The 19,653-nt window shown below is 45.7% G+C and overlaps 1 protein-coding gene across 2 annotated transcripts in view; it reads right to left on the reverse strand.

The window, feature by feature from the left end:
* Nucleotides 1-19,653, reverse strand: part of LOC127567879 (probable voltage-dependent R-type calcium channel subunit alpha-1E) — a 615,955-nt gene that overhangs the window by 108,034 nt on the left and 488,268 nt on the right. For both annotated transcript variants that reach the window (XM_052011039.1, XM_052011041.1), the window contains exon 30: nucleotides 17,746-17,910. In XM_052011039.1, coding sequence (XP_051866999.1) covers nucleotides 17,746-17,910 — 165 coding nt within the window. The remainder of the gene's footprint in view (nucleotides 1-17,745; nucleotides 17,911-19,653) is intronic.

The raw sequence follows: 19,653 nt of genomic DNA on the forward strand, positions 1-19,653 counted from the left end.
ATCTAGGAGTCCTTGTTTATCAGTCACTGAAAGTGAATGAGCAAGTGCAGCAGGCAGTGATGAAGGCTAATGGAATGTTGGCCTGTATTACAAGAGGAATTGAGTACAAAAGCAAAGAGATTCTTTTGCATTTGTACAGGGCCCTGGTGAGACCAGTCCTGGAGTATTGTGTACAGTTTTGGTCTCCAGGGTTAAGGAAGGATAACCTGGCTATAGAGGGCGTGCAGCGTAGGTTTACGAGGTTAATTCCGGGGATGTCGGGACTGTCTTATGCTGAGAGGTTGGAGAGACTGGGATTGTACATGCTGGAATTGAGAAGATTGAGAGGGGATCTGATTGAAACATACAGGATTATTAAGGGATTGGACAAGATAGAGACAGGAAATATGTTCCAGATGTTGGGGAAGTCCAGGACCAGGGGGCATGATTTAAGAATAAGGGCTAGGCCATTTAGGACAGAGGGGAGGAAAAACTTCTTTTCCCAGAGGGTTGTGAATTTGTGGAATGCACTGCCTCAGAGGGCAGCGGAGGCCAATTCTCCGGGCACTTTCAAGAAGGAGCTAGATAGGTTTCTTATAGATAGGGGAATCAAGGGATATGGGGACAAGGCAGGAACAGGATATTGATTGTTGAGGATCAGCCATGATCTCAAAATGGCGGTGCAGACTCGAAGGGCCGAATGGTCTACTTCTGCTCCTATTGTCTATTGTCTATTTAAACTGGAACTCTCTATCACACACGAACATACAGGATATTCGAGAAATGGAAGCTCGATGCATGAGGTAGATATTAGATACTTATTTATTAGTCTCATGTACATCAAAACACAGTGAAATGTGTCTTTTTGTGTTACTGAGAATGTGCTGGGGGCAGCCCGCAAGTGTCGCCACTCTTCCAGTGCCAACATAGCGTGCCCACAGCTCCTAACCCTTGGAACGTCTTTGGAATGTGGGAGGGAATTGGAGCAGAGAAGAGAAATGGTCCTGGATGGAGAATGGTGGGAAATTAAACAACTACGGAGCATGGAGATATGGCGCTGGTCACAGACTGGTAGCCCCAACCACATTGCTTCCTTATTTTGCACTCCTTAGGACATATTGGAGAGGAAAAGATGACCAGCAGATTCCCCCAATGGTGGTGGAATCCAAAGTTCAAGTCACAAGCTCAACGAACATTGGAAAGATGCATGACATGACAGAAACGAACCTTGGAGCAGCAGAAAAGTTACCACAATTAAGTGCTCCAGCCCCACCCGGAACATTTTTGTACCTACAAGTGGACTACATTACATTACCAAAATGCCAAGGACACTCAGACGTAGTGGTAATAGTGGGCAAGTTCTCAAGCTGGATGGAGGCTATTCCAGCAAGGAAAGCCACTGCCACGTATACAGCAAAAACTCTGATCAAGGACTTCATCCCTAGAAGGGGATTGCTGTGTCACATTGATTTGGACCAAGGGACACACTTCACTGGAAGTGTATGTCAGGAGTTATGCCGACTGATGAACACTGAATGGTCTTTCCATTGTCCACATCAATCAGATTCATCAGGACAGGTGGAACGAATGAATTGGACTATCAAACAAAGACTGACTAAGTATCATGAGGAGGATATACCATGGCCTACGGCCCTCCCCATGGTGTTATGCATCACCAGAGCAACCCCAACAAAAGGACTAGGTTAAACCCATTTGAGGTGGTCACAGGACGACCCATGTCACTACCCGGAACTACTGATCTCAAAGAGGCTGATGGACACATTGTGACAGACAGCCTAGTTGACTATTGTGTAAAACTGACCCAAGCTGTTCAGTCTGCTTTTCCACAGGTTTCTGCTGGCTGGAGCAATCCAGCAGGAGGAGGACACACCTTGTTTCCTGGGGAATGGGTCCTGATCAAGCAACCACATAAACAGCTATTGGACCCTCGGTGGCAAGGGCCCTATCAGGTGCTGCTCATTACTACTTCAGCAGTAAAGGTCGAAGGATACACGCTAGCCTCTGCAAGCGAGCTAAGGTGGTATTGGGAGCTGAAGACAGAGACAAAAAGCACTCGGGTTAATGTGCTAGTAACCTCTGACTCAGTGCCTACGCGGCTGGGGTACAGTGAATAAATCACTAACCAGCCAGAAGTCACCAACCACTAAACATGATTAAGTCTTATACTCAACGCTGGTACCGCAAGTTTTCCTACCTCTGAATTTTCAGATGTCCCGATTCAAAATGTTGTATTTAGAATCACAGGGTGGAAATGTTGGATTAGGGTTTAAATTGTTATTTTTCCTGCAGTTGAACTTTCTTTATGCTTGATAATATAGCACGCTACAGGCCCTTGGGCCCATGATGTTGTGCCACTATTTTATCCTGCTTTAAGATGCCTGCTTTGGACTGCGCAGGCGCGGCGGGCAGTTCAAAAAGCGGGGACAGAAAAAAGAAAAAAACTTAGGAGGCTTCGTGGGCTTCGCTTTGGAGGACTTCGGAGCAGATAAGTTTTTCTTTATCTTTTTATTAGGGTTTTAAGTACAAGGCTTAGTTTTTAATAGGGTTGTAATTTATTAGGGTTAGTGTTTTTATAAGGTACTTTTATAAGGGTTTTCAAAGTTTAAGTGGTAGGGTGGGGGCTGGACTGTGCAGGCATGGCGCGGGCAGTTTAAAAAGCCAACTACCATATCCAGCGGGCAGCATCGGAGCAGGCAGCGGAGTGAGAGGGAGCAGAGTGTCCTGGGCTTTGGCTCAAGGGGCTTTGGCGTAAAGGGGCGAGGAAAGGGAGGTGACTTGAGGAGTATGAGTGCGGTATCCTGTACTCAGTGTCAGATGTGGGAGTTCCCGGAGTCTCCCTGCCTCCAGGAGGGCTACATCTGCGCTCGGTATGTCAAGCTGCAGCTTCTGAGGGACTGTGTTAGGGAACTGGAGATGCAGCTTGATGACCTTCGTCTGGTCAGGGAGCGTGAGGAGGTGATAGAGAGGAGTTATAGGCAGGTGGTCACGCCGAGACCATGGGAATCAGGCAATTGGGTCACAGTCAGGAGGGGGGAGGGGAAGAGTCGGGTTCTAGAGAGTACCCCTGTCGCTGTACCCCTTGACAATAAGTACTCCTGCTTGAGTACTGTTGGGGGAGACAGCCTACCTGGGGGAAGCAACAGTGGCAGTGTCTTTGGCACAGAGCCCAGCCCTGTGGCTCAGATGGGTAGGGAAGGAGTGAGGAGGGCACTAGTGATAGGGGACTCAATAGTTAGGTGGGCAGACAAGCAGTTCTGTGGACACAGGAAAGAAACTTGGAAGGTAGTTTGCCTCCCAGGTGCCAGGGTCCGGGATGTTTCTGATCGCATCTAAGAAATCCTGAAGGAGGAGGGAGAACAGCCAGAGGTCGTAGTATATATTGGTACCAACGACATAGGTAGGGAAAGGAATGAGGTCCTGAAAAGAGACTATAGACAATTAGGAAGGAAGTTGAGAAGCAGGATCTCAAAGGTAGTAATTTCTGGACTACTGCCTGTGCTAAGAGACAGTGGGTATAGGAACAGAATGAGGAGGAGGTTAAATGCGTGGTTAGGGGATTGGAGTAAGGAGCAGGGATTCAGTTTTCTAGATCATTGGGGCCTCTTTTGGGGCAGGTATGATCTGTTCAAAGAGGACGGGTTGCACTTGAATCCCAGGGGGACCAACATACTGGTGGGGAGGTTTGCTAAGGCTACTGGGGAGAGTTTAAACTAGAATTGTTGGGGGGTGGGATCCGTACTGGAGAGACTGGAGAAGATGTGTTTGGCTCTCAAATAGGGGAGGCTAGGAGTAAGTATCACAGGCAGGTGATAGAGAAGGGAAGTGTTCAGACAGGCTGAGATGTGTCTATTTTAATGCAAGGAGTATTGTGAACAAGGTGGATGAGCTTAGAGCTTGGATCGATACTTGGAGCTATGATGTGGTGGCCATTACGGAGACTTGGATGGCTCCGGGGCTGGAATGGTTGATTCAAGTGCCAGGTTTTAGATGTTTCAGGAAGGACAGGGAGGGAGGCAAAAGAGGTGGGGGAGTGGCACTGTTGATCAGAGATGGTGTCACGGCTGCGGAAAAGGTGGACGTCGTGGAGGGATTGTCTACGGAGTTTCTGTGGGTGGAGGTTAGGAACAGGAAGAGATCGATAGCTGTGCTGGGTGTTTCTTATAGGCCGCCCAATAGTGACAGGGTTATTGAGGAGCAGATAGGGAAGCAGATCCTAGAAAGGTGTGAGAGTAACAGAGTTGTGATGGGGGATTTTAATTTCCCAAACATCGACTGGCATCTCCAGACAGTGAGGGGTTTAGATGGGTTGGAGTTTGTTAGGTGTGTTCAGGAAGGGTTCTTGACACAGTATGTAGGTCGACCTACAAGAGGAGAGGCTGTGCTTGATTTGATATTGGGTAATGAACCTGGTCAGGTGTCAGATCTCTCAGTGGGTGAACATTTTGGTAATAGTGATCATAATTCTATCTCCTTTACATTAGCACTGGAGAGGGATAGGAACAGACAGGCTAGAAAGGTGTTTACTTGGAGTAAAGGGAATTATGAGGCTTTCAGGCAGGAAATTGGAAGCTTAAATTGGGAACAGATGTTCTCTGGGAAACGTACGGAAGATATGTGGCAAATATTCAGGGGATATTTGTGTGGAGCTCTGCACAGACATGTTCCAATGAGACAGGGGAGTCATGATAGGATACAGGAACCGTAGTGTATGAAGGCTATAATAAATCTAGTCAAAAGGAAGAGAAAAGCATACAAAAGGTACAGAGAGCTAGGTAACGTTAGAGATCTGAAGGAGTACAAGGCTAAAAGGAAGGAACTTAAGAAAGAGATTAGGAGAGCCAGAAGGGGACAGGATTAAGGAAAACCCCAAGGCGTTCTACAAGTATGTGAAGAGTAAGAGGATGAAATGTGAAAGGATAGGGTCTATCAAGTGCAGCAGTGAGAAAGTGTGTATGGATCCAAAAGAAATAGCGGAGGTACTTAATGGATACTTTACATCAGTATTCACCACGGAAAAATATCTGGGGGATTGTAGTGGGGACTTGCAGTGGCCTGAAAAGCTTGAGCATGTAGATATTAGAAAAGACGTGGTGCTGAAACTTTTGGAAAGCATCAAGTTAGATAAGTCACCAGGACCGGATGAGATATACCCCAGGTTGCTGTGGGAGGTGAGGGAGGAGATTGCAGAACCTCTGACAATGATCTTCATGTCGTCCATGGAGACAGGAGAGGTTCCAGAAGATTGGAGGGTTGTGGATGTTGTTCCCTTATTCAAGAAGGGGAGTAGGGATAACCCAGGGAATTATAGACCAGTGAGTCTCACCTCAGTGGTTGGTAAGCTGATGGAGAAGATCCTGTGAGGCAGGATTTATGAACAGTTGGAGAGGTATAATATGATTAGGAATAGTCAGCATGGCTTTGTTAAGTGCAGGTCCTGCCTTACGAGCCTGATTGAATTTTTTGAGGATGTGACTAAGCACATTGATGAAGGGAGAGCAGTAGATGTAGTGTATATGGATTTCAGCAAGGCATTTGATAAGGTATCCATGCAAGGCTTATGGAGAAGGTGAGGAGATGTGGGATCCAAGGGGACATTGCAGTGTGGATCCAGAACTGGCTGGCCCACAGAAGGCAAAGAGTGGTTGTTGAAGGGTCATATTCTGAGTGGAGGTCGGTGACCAGTGGGGTACCTCAGGGATCCGTACTGGGACCCTTACTCTTTGTGATTTTTATAAATGACCTGGATGAGGAAGTGGAGGGGTGGGTTAGTAAGTTTGCTGATGACACCAAGGTTGGGGGTGCTGTGGATAGTTTGGAGGGCTGTCAGAGGTTACAGAGGGACATAGATAGGATGCAGAGTTGGGCTGAGAAGTGACAGATGCAGTTCAACCCAGATAAGTGTGAAGTGGTTCATTTTGGTAGGTCAAATATGTTGGCGGAATATAGTATTAAAGGTAGGACTCTTGGCAGTATGGAGGATTGGAGGGATCTTGGGGTCCGAATCCATAGGACGCTTAAAGCGGCTGTGCAGGTTGACTCTGTGGTTAAGAAGGCATATGGTGTATTGCCCTTCACCAATCAGGGAATTGAATTTAGGAGCCGAGAGGTATTGTTGCAGCTATATAGGTCCCAGGTCAGACCCCACTTGGAGTATTGTGCTCAGTTCTGGTCGCCTCACTACAGGAAAGATGTGGAAGCCATAGAGAGGGTGCAGAGGAGATTTACAAGGATGCTGCCTGGAATGTGGAGCATGCCTTATGAAAGCAGGTTGAGGGAACTCGGCCTTTTCTCCTTGGAGAGACAGAGGATGAGGGGGCCCTGATTGAGGTGTATAAGATGATGAGAGGTATTGATAGGGTAGATAGTCAGAGGCTTTTCCCCAGGGCTGAATTGGTGGCCACAAGAGGACATAGGTTTAAGGTGCTGGGGAGTAGATATAGAGATGTCAGGGGTAAGTTTTTTACTCAGAGAGTGGTGAGTGAGTGGAATGGGCTGCCGGAAACGGTGGGGGAGGCTGATACGATAGGGTCTTTCAAGAGGCTGTTAGATAGGTATATGGAGCTGAGTAAATTAGAGGGCTATGGGTAAGCCTAGTAATTTCTAGGGTAGGGACATGTTTGGCACAGCTTTGTGGGCCGAAGGGCCTGAACTGTGCTGTAATTGTTCTCTGTTCTATGTTCTATGTTCTAAGATCTATCTAACCCTTCCCTCCCACATCGCCCTCCATTTTTCTATTGTTCATGTGACAATATAAGAGTCTCTTAAATGTCCCTGATGTATCTGCCCCCACAACCTCTGCCAGCAGTGTGTTCTACACATCCACCACTCTCTGTGTAAAAAACTTACCTCTGACATCCCCCCCATACCTTCCTCCAATCACCTTAAAATTATGCTCCCTTATGTTAGCCATTTTCGCCCTGGGAAAAAGTCTCGGACTGTCCACTTGATCTATGCCTCTTATCTTGTACACCTTGATCAAGTCACCTCTCATCCTTCGCTCCAAAGAGAAAAGCCCGAGCTCACTCAACCTATCCTCATAATACATGCGCTTCAATCCAGGCAGCATCCTAATAAATCTCCTCTGCACCCTCTAAAGCTTCCACATCCTTCCTGTAATGATGCAACCAGAACTGAACACAATACTCCAAGTGTGGTCTAACCAGAGTTCTATTGAGCTGCAACATTACCTCGTGGCTCTTGAACTCAGTATCCCGACTAATGAAGGCCAACACCTTCTTAACAACCCTATTGACCTGTGCGGCAACCTTGAGGGGTCTATGAACGTGGACCCCAAGATCCCTCTGTTCCTCCACACTGCCAAGAGTCCTGCCATTAACCTTGTATTCTACCTTCAAATCCGATCTTCTGAAGTGTATCACTTCACACTTTTCCAGGTTGAACTCCATCTGCCACATTTCAGTTCAGTTCTGCATCGTATTAATGTCCTGTTGTAACCTACAGCAACCTTCTACACTATCCACAGCACCACCAACCTTTGTGTCATCAGCAAACTTACTAACCCACCCTTCTACGTCCTCATCCAAGTCATTTATAAAAATCACAAAGAGCAGGGGTCCCAGAACAGATCCCTGCGAAACACCACTGGTCACCGACCTCCAGGCAGAATATGCTCCTTTTACCACCACCCTCTGTCTTCTATGGGCGAGCCAATTCTGAATCCATACTGCCAGGTTTCCTTGGATCCCATGCCTTCTGACTTTCTGGATGAGCCTTCCATGAGGAACCTTATCAAGCGCCTTACTAAACTCCATGTACACCACATTCACTGCTCTACCTTCATCAATAAGCTTTGTCACATCCTCAAAGAATTCAATCAGGCTCATGAGGCATGACCTGCCCCTCACAAAGCCATGTTGACTGTCCCTACTCAGCCTATGCTTCTCCAAATGCCCATAAATCCTGTCTCTAAGAATCTTCTCCAGTAATCTGCCCACCACTGAAGTAAGATTCACTGGTCTGTAATTCCTAGGGTTATCCCTACTCCCTTTCTTAAACAAAGGAACAACATTTGCCACCCTCCAATCATCTGGCACTACTCCCAATGCCAGTGAGGATGCAAAGATCATCGCCAAAGGCGCAGCAATCTCTTCCCTTGCTTCCTGTAATAACCTTGGATATATCCTGTCTGGTCCAGGTGACTTATCTATCCCAATGTTTTTCAAAAGTTCCAGCACATCCTCTTTCCTCACGTTGAGATGCCCCAGTGTATGTCATCCTCACAAATGTCCAGGTCTCTCTCACTGGTGAATACTGAAGCGAAGTATTCATTAATGACTTCACCTATCTTTTCTGACTTCAGGCACATGTTTCCTCTTTTATCCCTGATTAGTCCTACCCTCACTCTAGTCATCCTCCTATTCCTCACATACGTGTGGAATGCCTTGGGGTTTTCCTTAAACCTACTCACCAAGGCCTTCTCATGCCTCCTTCTAGCTCTCCTAAGTCTATTCTTAAGCTCCCTCCTGGCTACCTTGTAACTCTCCAGAGCCCTGTCTGATCCATGCTTTCTAAACCTCAGGTAAGCTTCTTTCTTCCTCTTGGCAAGATATTCCACATCTCTTGTCAACCTTGGTTCCTTCACTCTATGATCCTTACCCTGCCTCAACCAGACAAACCTATCCAGAACCCCATGCAAGTATTCCCTAAACAACCTCCACATTTCCATTGTGCACTTACCCAAAAATTTACGCTCCCAAGTTCCTGCCTAATAGCATCATAATTCTCCCTCCGCCAGTTAAATACTTTCCCATACCGTCTGCTCCTATCCCTCTCCAAGGCTATGGTAAAGGTCAAGGAGTTATGATCACTATCTCCAAAATGCTCTCCAACCGAGAGATCTGAAACCTGATCAGGTTCATTGCTTAGTACCAGGTTCAGTATGGCCTCTCCTCTTGTCGGCCTGTCCACATACTGTGTCAGGAATCCTTCCTGTACACACCTCACAAACTCTGCCCCATCTGTCCCCTTTACACTAAGGAGGTGCCAATCAAAATTAGGGAAGTTGAAATCACCCATGACAACAACCCTGTTACTTTTGCACCTCTCCAAAATCTGCCTCCCGATCTGCTCCTCAGCGTCTCTGCTACTATTGGGGGGTCTGTAGAATACTCCCAATAGAGAGATTGCTCCCTTTCTGTTTCTGACTTCCACCCACACTGACTCAGTAGACGATCCCTCCAGGATGTCCTCCCTTTCTACAGCTGTGACAGTGTCCCTGATCAGCAAAGCCACTCTCCCACCTCTTTTACCTCCATCCCTGCCCCTTTTGAAACATCTAAACCCCGGAATATCCAGCAGCCATTCCTGCCCTTGTGACAGCCAAGTCTCTGTAATGGCCACCACATCATAGTTCCACGTACTTACTCATGCTCTAAGTTCATCACCCTTGTTCCTGATCCTTCTTGTATTAAAGTAGACACACTTCAGCCCATTCAACAGACTGCAATTTTGCCCTTTCAACTGCCTATCCTTCCTCACAGTCTTTCTACACTCTGTATTTACATGTACACTATATGCACCAACCTCTGACCTGTCACTCAGGTTCCCATTCCCCTCCCAAACTATGTTTGTATAATCACCAGTTTGTCTGTAAATGTTCAGCAGATGTTCAGTAATTTGTCGTATCGTTGGTTCTGTACTTCTGTAGTTTCTTTGTCTGTGAGCCTGAGGTGTCATGGCAACGTAAATCAAGCCTGTCCTTGTTGTTTCACAGACTGTTCTCATCAGAGAAAGACTCCTTTATCTATTCAGCTTGAACCAGTTTTCAGCATAAAGAAAGACCACGAGACAGGTTCTTTGTTAGTTACTCCTGGTTACTTGCTGCTGTGTTAGTTGCTCGCTGCTCTTTACTGTCACTTCTTTGTTATGAACATCTAATAAAATGGATGTTATCACAAGATTTGTGCCTCAGTCTTGACTTCTGAAGAACCTTCTGGACAATATCATCCCCAGATCCAACAGAACATACTTCTGTTCATGACTAAGTAGGACAACAGAGATGAGAGGCGTAGATCGGGTGAATGTGCACAGTCTGATTCCCAGGTTTAGGGAATCAAGAACCAGAGGGCATTGATTTAAGGTGAGAGGGGAAAGATTTAATAGGAACCCGAAGTGCAACTCTTTCACCCATAGGGTGGTTCATACATGGAATGAGCTGCCAGAGGAAGTGGTTGAGGCAGGTACGTTAACAACATTTAAAAGACACTTGGACAGGTACATGGATAGGAAAGGTTTAGAGGGATATGAGCCAAATGCAGGCAAATGGGATGAGTTTAGATGGGAATCTTGGTGGGTCTGGACCAGTTGGGCTGAAGGGCCTGTTTCTATGCTGTATGACCATGAGAGAGGATGAATGATCTCCCACTGTGGTTTTAAGGTTCTGTAATTACATCCTACATTACACAGCGAAAGCTTCCACTTTGCATTTCCTCTGATTATCATCAATACAACCTCGCTTGGAATCGTCTCCTTGAATCTGATGATATTTGGCATAACAGGCTCTATATCTCAATGCACTATTCCCCTGAACACAGTGACGGTGAGTGACTCGGGTACAGCTTCTCATTTAACCCATGGGGTCTAAACATTGTTCTGTGAAACCAGAGATCAAACAAACTACATCAGTGTCACTGAGAAACAAAGCATCCTCAGTGCAAAGTGAAGATCGGTGTTATAGAAAAATGCTTGCAGCTTCTCCTTTATTTGGTCTCAGAAGCTTGACTTTCGACAAACTCCAAAGAATTTGACAAACCAAAATCAGTTTTGAAGCCTTCAGCGCAACACTGCAGCAGTGTGTCAGAAGCTGAGAGAAGTTCATCAGTTTGTGTGGGAACTAGTCAAGCCATCTTCATGCCAGGAACTGGGGCACAATAAGGCCCTCATTGAACACACAGCAGCTGAGGTCTATTGGACGTTTGGTATGGCTACAGGATAAAATGCAGCTGGGTGGAAACATCACCAGCAGCAGGGGAAATTTACCAGTAATCGGGCAATGATCATGGAAGATTCATGACGTAGAAAGTGCACAGGAAAGAGCAGGACCCTTAACGGCGTTGATGTATGGAGGTATCTTGGGGTCCAAGCACATAGCTCCCTCAAAGTGGCTGCCTAAGGCATGCTTGCCTTTATTCGTCGAGGTACTGAGTTCAAGAGTCAGGAAGTTATGCTGCAGCTTTTTAAAACTCTAGTTCGGCTGTATCTGGAGTATTGCATTTAATTTTGGTCACCCCATTACAGGAAGGATGTGGAGGCTTTGGAGAGGGTGCAGAAGAGGTTGCTGCCTGGATAAAAGGGCGTGTTCTATAAGGAGAAGTTGGATAAACTTGGGTTGTTTTCTCTGGAGCAATGGAGGCTGAGAGAAGACCTGATATTTTATAAATGTTATAATGTTTATAAAATTATGAGAGGCATAGGTAGAGTAGACAGCTGGTATCTTTTTCCCAGGGTCAAAATGTCGAAGGCATGTGTTTAAGGTGAGAGAGGGAAAGTTCAAAGGAGATGTGCGGGGCAATTTTTTTCACACAGAGAGTGGTGGGTGCTTGGAATGCGCTGCCAGAGGTGGTGGTGGAGGCAGAAATGATAGAGGCATTTAAGAGGCTCTTAGATAGGCACATGAATGTGCAGGTAATGGCGGTATATGGATATTTGCAGGCAGCAGGGATTAGCTGTCGTTAGCTTAATTAGTTTGGCACATCGTGGGCCAAAGGGGCTGTTCCTGTGCTGTACTGTTCGGTGTTCCAGAGGGAAACCATTCAGCTCATTATGTCTATACCAGTTAAAAAGAGCCCCAGCTTCCAGCACTGGGTGTATAATGCCACAGGTTATGGCTTGTCAAGTACGTAGACAAGGACTGTTTAAATATGATGGAGGTTTCTGCTCCTGACACTCCTTCACGCAGTGAATTCCAGACCCCAACCCCATCCATCTCCTGGATGAAAGACAATGTTCTAACCCTTCCCTCTGCTCCTTCTACTAATTGCGTTCAATCTACACCCTTACTCTTTGACCCCTTTCAAAAGGGAAATGGATCCTTCCTATTTACCTGATTAATGTCTATCATTATTTTATACATCTGAATTAACTCTTTCCTCAGCCTCCTCTCTTGCAAAGGAAACAACCCCATTATCCAATCTTTCCCCTTTCTACAACTTTACAGCCCTGATAACAACCTCGTAAATCTCCTCTCCACCCTTTCCAGTGCAATCCCATCCTCCCGTAACACAATGATCAGAAACTGTGCTCCGGCTAATAATGGAAAGCATCCTGTATGACCTTTTGACCACTTTTTTCACCTGTCCTGATACCTTTAAAGATCTGTGGACGTACACTCCAAGGCCCAATCTATAATTCTCCATTGATCCCAAGGACTTTTACTTTTTCGATATGAGAGCTGCCAGAAGCCTTGCTGAAATCCAAGTGGATTACCTTAAGCACACTGCCCTGAACCGACACAGTGGGCTGAAGGGGCTGTCTGATTCTATAACCCTCACTGTTACCTCCTCCATAGATGTAATTAAGTTAGATACAACCATTCTTTAAAAAATTCTGCTGGCTGCCCCTAATCAATCTGTATCTTTCTAAGTTAAGATTTACTCTGTCCTTGTAAGGGATCCCAGTAATCTTCCCACCAGTTATTTAACTAACTGGCCTGGAATTAGTTGGTTTATTCCTCTCCTCCCTTGTTCAGCTACTCTTAACACTCTTCCAATTATCCAGCACCAACTGTGCAGCCCGAGGTGATGGGAAGGTGATGGCAACAGACCCTGCAATTCCCTCCTTCCCTTTAATATAGCCTGGGATATATTTCTTCTGGGCTCAACAGTTTATCCACACTAGACCCCTTAACACTTTCTCTTTTACTATGTTTATCCCATCAAATATTTTAGACACATCCATCTCAACTATATCATCAGCATTATCCTTCTCTTTTGTGAAGACAGATGTAAAATATTGTTTAGGAACTTTACCTGTATCTTCTGCCTTACACAGGATCTACCCAAAATTATAGAACAACAGTCAATCACACAGCAGAGGCCCTTCGGCCCACCACATCCATGCTGACCATTTTGCCCATCTACACGAATTCCATTTGACTACATTTGGACCGTATTCTTCTAAGCCTTGCCTATTTAAGTGTCTGTCTAAATGTCTCTTAAATGTAGCGATTGTATCTGATTCCACCACCTCCTTTGGCAGCACCTTCCAGATAGCATAGAACAGCACGGGACAATACAGGCCCTTTGGACCACCATGTTGTGCCAACCTTTAAACCTTGCCTTAGACTATCTAACCCCTTCCTCCCACATATCCCTCTATTTTAAATTCCTCCATATGCTTATCTAGTAATTTCTTGAATTTGCCCAATGTACCTGCCTCCACCACCACCCCAGGCAGTGCATTCTATGCGCCAACCACTCTCTGGGTAAAAAACTTCCCTCTGATATCTCCCTTGAACTTCCCACCCATTTCTTTAAAGCCATGCCCTCTTGTATTGAGCATTGGTGCCCTGGGAAAGAGGTGCTGGCTGTCTACTCTATCTATTCCTCTTAATATTTTGTATACCTCCATCATGTCTCCTCTCATTCTTCTTCTCTCTAAAGAGTACAGCCCCAGCTCCCTTAGTCTCTCCTCATAATGCATACTCTCTAAACCAGGCAGCATCCTGGTAAATCTCCTCTGCACCCTCTCCAATGTTTCCACGTCCTTCCTATAATGAGGCGACCAGAACTGGACACAGTACTCTAAGTGTGGTCTAACCAGAGTTTTGTAGAGCTGCATCATTACCTTGCGGCTCTTAAACTTGATCCCACAACTTATGAAAGCTAACATCCCACAATCTTTCTTAACTACCCTATCCACCTGTGAGGCAACTTTCAGAGATCTGAGGATATGAACCCCCAGATCCCTCTGCTCCTCCACACTGCCCAGAATCCTGCCATTTACCTTGTACTCTGCCTTGGAGTTTGTCCTTCCAAAGTGTACCACTTCACACTTCTCCGGATTGAACTCCATCTCCCACTTCTCAGCCCAGCTCTGCATCCTATCCATGTCCCTCTGCAATGTCCCTCTATTAACCACTCTCTGTGTAAAAAACTTTCCCCTCAGATCCCCTTTAAAACTCCTTCCTCTCACCTTAAACCTTTGCCCTCTTGTTTCTGCACTCTCTCCAGCACAATCACATCCATCCTAAGCAACAAACGATCTGCTGGAGCAACTCAGCAGGTTGAGCAGCATCTGTGTGGGGGAGAAAGGAACTGTTGATATTTTGGATCAAAATCCTGCATCGAAACCTGATGTACGGTTTTTGACCCGAAACGTTGACAATTCCTTTCGTCCCACAGATGCTGTTTGACCCACTGAATTTCTCCAGTAGGTTGTTTGTTGGTCCAGATTCCAGCATCTGCAGTCTCTTGTGTCTCCACATCCATCATCAAGTGTGGTGACCAGAAATGTACACAATACTCCAAGTGCAGCCTAACCAGTGTTTTGTGAAGTTGCAACATAAAGTCCCATTCTCCTATTTTCTATGCCCTGACCCATGAAGGCAAGCACATCATATGCCTTCTTCACCACCCACTTGACCTGTGTTGCCACATTCAGGGAACAATGGATGCGGACCCTTAGGTCTGTCTGTTCATCAGTGTTCCTTAGTACTCTACCATCTACTGCATATGTCCCACCCCTATTTGACTTCCCAAAGTGCACCACCTTGCACATGTTGGGATTAAATTCCACCTGCCAATGCTCCACTCAACTTTTCATCTGAACTATATCCTGCTGTAGCCTTAGACGGCCTTCCTCACTATCCACAACATCACCAATTTTTGTGTCATCTGTAAACCTACCAATCATACCTCCTGCATTCACATTCAAGTCATTAATATATATCACAAACAGCAAAGGTCCCAGCACCATTCCCTGCAGTTCACCACTGGTCACAGACTTCCAGTTGGAAAAACATCCTCTACCACTACCTACTGCCTCCTATCACCAAGCCAATTTTGGATCCAATTAGCCAGCCCACCTTGGATCCCATGCACTTGAATGTTCTGGACCAATATACCATGTTGGACCTGGTCAAATGCCTTACTAAAGTCCAAACTGACAACGTCTGCCGCCTTGCCCTCATCAACCTCCTTTGTTACCTCCTCAAAAAACTCAATCAAATTAGTGAGACAGGACATCCCCCATACAAAGCCATGCTGACTATTCCTGATTAGTCCCTCCCTTTAAAAATATATATAAATCCTATCCCTTAGAATTCTCCTCAACAATTTTCCTACCACTGACATAAGGCTCACCGGCTTGAAGATACCTGGCTTATTCCTGCTGTCCTTCTTAAATAAAGGAACAACATCAGCTGTTCTCCAGTCTTCTGGTACCTCACCTGTGGCTAATGAAGATGCAAAAATCCTTGCAGGACCCCAGCAATTTCCTCCCTCGTTTCCCATAGCATTCTGGGATAGATCTCACTCGGCCCTGGGGATTTTTCACACCTTATGCATTCCAAGATATCTAACATCTCCACCTTCTTGATACTGACTTGCCTTATGCTATTGAAATCAGCCTTCCCCCAATTTAGGGCCTTAAATTGAGGACCAACCTTATCCCTTTCCATATCCTTTATGGAGCTATGGTCACTGTTCCCAGAGTGTTCCCCCATTGGCACTTCCACCACCTGCCTGGTTTAATTTCCTAACCCCAGGTCAAGTACAGCCTGTGTTAATCAGTAGTACTCCATCTTACAGGAAGTAACCCAGCATTATCCAGTGCTACAGGGAGTAATCCTGTGTAACTTAGCAACACCCAGTGCTCCTGTTGTTAAAAACAGTCCAGAAGGACTTTAGAACATAGAACATAGAATATTACAACACAGTACAGGCCCTTCGGCCCACAATGTTGTGCCCTAATATCGATCTCACCCTTCCCTCCCACATAGCCCCTCATTTAGTCTCAATTAACCTGCATTGCAGTGCGTTATCCTGTATTGTGCAGTATGACAGCTTATGACCCATTGGACCATAATGTGCAGCCAGGAAGCTGGTGGGTTCCTGGGGAACTGCCGGCAAGCTGCAAGGGTGCTGGACTTCCACATCTGCCCAGTGAAAGTCAGCACTGCACTGGAGGCCGATTGTGTGCTTCTGACCTCTCACCCTGCCTCTGGAATCCCCATGACCTCACCAACATTCCATAAGGTACTGAGCAAAGAAGCAGCATACACCTCAGCTCCACACGAGCCACAGGAGGCACAGCCATCACAGCCACGTTAATCCAAATGTGGTCACTAACCTTTTAAAATGTAAGGACTTCCTTTTAAAATGTAAGTGAAGGCAAGTTATGTATTTCTAAGTACAATTTTGTATTTAACTAATTATCAGCATTCATGTGTTTCTCAATAAATTGATCTTTTTAAATTTGTTTTAATCATTTTTAAATGTTTTAATGAATTAGATGCTCCCAATATCTCTGACAAATAGTGAAAATTGCCAGCAGACCATCAGACCTGTCTGTAGGTGGAGCTAGTGGTCTTTATTCAAGAAGGGCAGCAGAGGTAAGCTAGGGAACTACAGGAAAGTGGGTCTTATGTCAATGGTGGGGAAACTATTGGAAAAGATTCTAAGGGACAGGAGTTATCTATGCTTAGAAAGGCAGGAACTGATTAAGGATACGCTCTGCTTGTGGGAAATTCCGACTCTCAAATTTGATTGAATTTCTTGAGGAGGGAATTAAGCACATTGATAAGGGGAGAGTGGTAGATGTTGTCTAGATGGTCTAGATAGTCTTTGATAAGGTCCCACAGGGTTCGCAGGTCCAGAAGGTTACAGCCCATGGGATTCATCACAGGCTGGCTATGTTTAGCCCATTTGATATTTTATACTTACCAGCATTAACAATAACATTAGCATTATCCCTCTCTTTTGTGGTGTAAAATATCTGTCAGGAGAATTACCCACAAGATCTTTCCTGATGTTAGAATTATGTTTATCGGTAGTACTCCATCTTACAGGAAGTAACCCAGCATTATCTAGTGCCACAGGGAGTAACTCTGTGTAACATAGCAACACCCAGTGTAACAGATGTAAAGTGGTCTTGAAGAATGTTAGATTTACTCTCAATTGCCCTGCACTGCAGATCTAACCATGTGTGGTAACCTAATGTTAGAAGTGCATTACTCAGTAGTACTCCATTATAGAGTGTTACTGGGTCTACTCTATGATTCTAATGGAGATAATAGGCTGGACAACCAAAGATCCTGCTAAAGAGGTAGGTTTTAAGTTGATCCTTCACAGGAAGAAAGGAATTCAGAGGGCCAGAGAGAGATTTATGAAATCTGGGGAAGGGGGGTGAAATTTTAGAGTGAGAAGCCTTGGCAGCTAAAGTCATTGGTGTCAAACGTGGGGCAATCAAAACTGGGGATGGAAAAAATAGACAAGAACTGGAGGAGCAGAGACACAGAGTCATAAAGTAATACAGCACAGATACAGGCCCTTCAGCCCAACTTGTCCATGTCCACCAAGATGCCCACCTAAGCTAGTCTCATTAGCCTGCATTTGGCCCCTATCCTTCTAAACCTTTCCTATCCATGTACTTATCCAAATGTCTTAGAGATAGCTCAGGGACATTGCAAATGCAGTGTGAGGAGTACACTAGGGAGTACATTTTTACTCAACATTCCCCAGCATGACTGTAACAGGTTTTGAACCTATGGCATGCAGCCACACCTACCTTCATCATGAGGACTACAGTGTTGAGCGCTATCATGGTCAGGATGGTGTACTCGAATGAAGGTGACACCACAAAGTGCCAGACTCTGTACTGGAATGTCTGTCGGTTCTGTGGCATGTACCTTGTCAAAGGCTTGGCACTGATGGCAAAATCGATACAGGCTCTCTGAGGAGAAAACACACACAAGATGACATCTAGACTAGAATTACAACGGACAACCCTTCACTGCATAATTCTCTTGCTGCCCTGGGTTTATTTACTCCAGGCAATAATGGAGATCACTTTGTGTCAGGAGTGGACCCAGGTGGAAGGAGAAGATGCAGTGTCAAATTCATCAAAACATAGCAATAAAGTTGGCAATGCTGTGTGAATGGTCAGTGCAGGAGGTTGGGAGCTACTGAGCAAGCTGGAGGGAAGCTGAGGGGTGAGGTGGAATGGAGTGCAGGACCAGAATGGAGGAGAGGCTTGAGCGGTGAGGTGGAGGGAGAGGGCAGGGTGGGAGTTAGAGTAACTATCGGTAAAGGTCGAAATCATAGATGAAGAGATATTAGAATTTGCAGCTGTATAAAATTTTGGTTACGCCGCACTTGGGGTATTGTGTGCAGTTCTGGCTACCACATTACAATATGGATCCGGAGGCTTTGGAGAGGGTGCAGAAGAGGTTCACCAGGATGCTGGCTGGATTAGAGGGCATGAGCTATAAGGAGAGGTTGGACAAACTTGGGTTGTTTTCTCTGGAGCGTTGGAGACCTGATAGAGGTTTATAAAATTATGACAGCCATATCATAGTCTTTTTTCAGGTCAGAATCTTTTTTCTCAGGGTAGAAATGTCAAATAGGTTTATGGTGAGAGGGGGAGAATTTAAAGAAGATATGCGGGGCAAGTTTTTTTACCCAGAGAGAGGTGGGTGCCTGGAACGGGCTGCCAGGGGTGATGGTGGAAGCAGATACAATAGAGGTGTTCAAGAGGCTGTTAGACACACGAATGTGCAGGGAATGGAGGTTTAATATAACGTCATGGTCAGCACAGACATAGTGGGTTGAATGGCCTGTTCTATGTTTGAATTTAATGTGCGTGGTGCGTGGTGGGAGCTGCGGTGGATGATTTCACCAATGGACAACAAAAGGGGAAAGGACGAACTTGAACAGGGATTGGTGAGAGCAGAGACGCACAGAGATGGGGAAGTGGCGGGTAAAGGAGCATGAACCTCAGTGAAGAAGTTACTATTGATACAGGACTCCTGTGGGAAAGATTGCGAACGACAACAGTGTTGTTTTGGGGGGGGCGGGGGGAGAAAAAAATCTGTAAGAGGGAGTGGCTACTGGATGATAGCAAGGGACAATGCCAGCGCAGCCTTTAAATCTGCTGCTTTGTTTCCCTGTCCCTTTAATGTGGCAGAGAGCATGTGCAGCATGAAGGAAAATTGAATAAGAATTGTGAATCATGAAGCAAGTGTGAAATCTGTAATTGAAAGCTTGGTGTGAAGGAAAGAGTATGGTGTGAAGAGCACAGGAACATAAAAAGTAAAAGCTGAAGTGAGTTGGCTTTAAGAGGAATAAAAGCCTGTCTTTTTGGCATCTGAAACCTGCACCAACATTTTAAATGATCACAGCACAACTTCCATCCCATCTCCCTTTCTGCCCCATTCCATTGTCTCTTGATTCCCTTCGTATGCAAAGATCAAACATGTAAGGTGCTTGAATATACCGAAGAACTGACTTCCACACCTCCTGAGGTACAGAATTTCAACAATTCACAGCTGACTGGGTGAAGAATTATCTCTTTATTTCAGCCCTCAGCCTCTTTTACAGATGCACCACAGAAAGCATCGTATCTGGCTTGGTACGGCAAACTGCTCTGCCCAAGACTGCAAAAAATTGCAGAGTTGTGAACGCAGCCCAGTCCATC

This window comes from Pristis pectinata, chromosome 3 (genome assembly GCF_009764475.1).
Source record: "Pristis pectinata isolate sPriPec2 chromosome 3, sPriPec2.1.pri, whole genome shotgun sequence".
Taxonomy (NCBI): Eukaryota; Metazoa; Chordata; class Chondrichthyes; order Rhinopristiformes; family Pristidae; genus Pristis; species Pristis pectinata.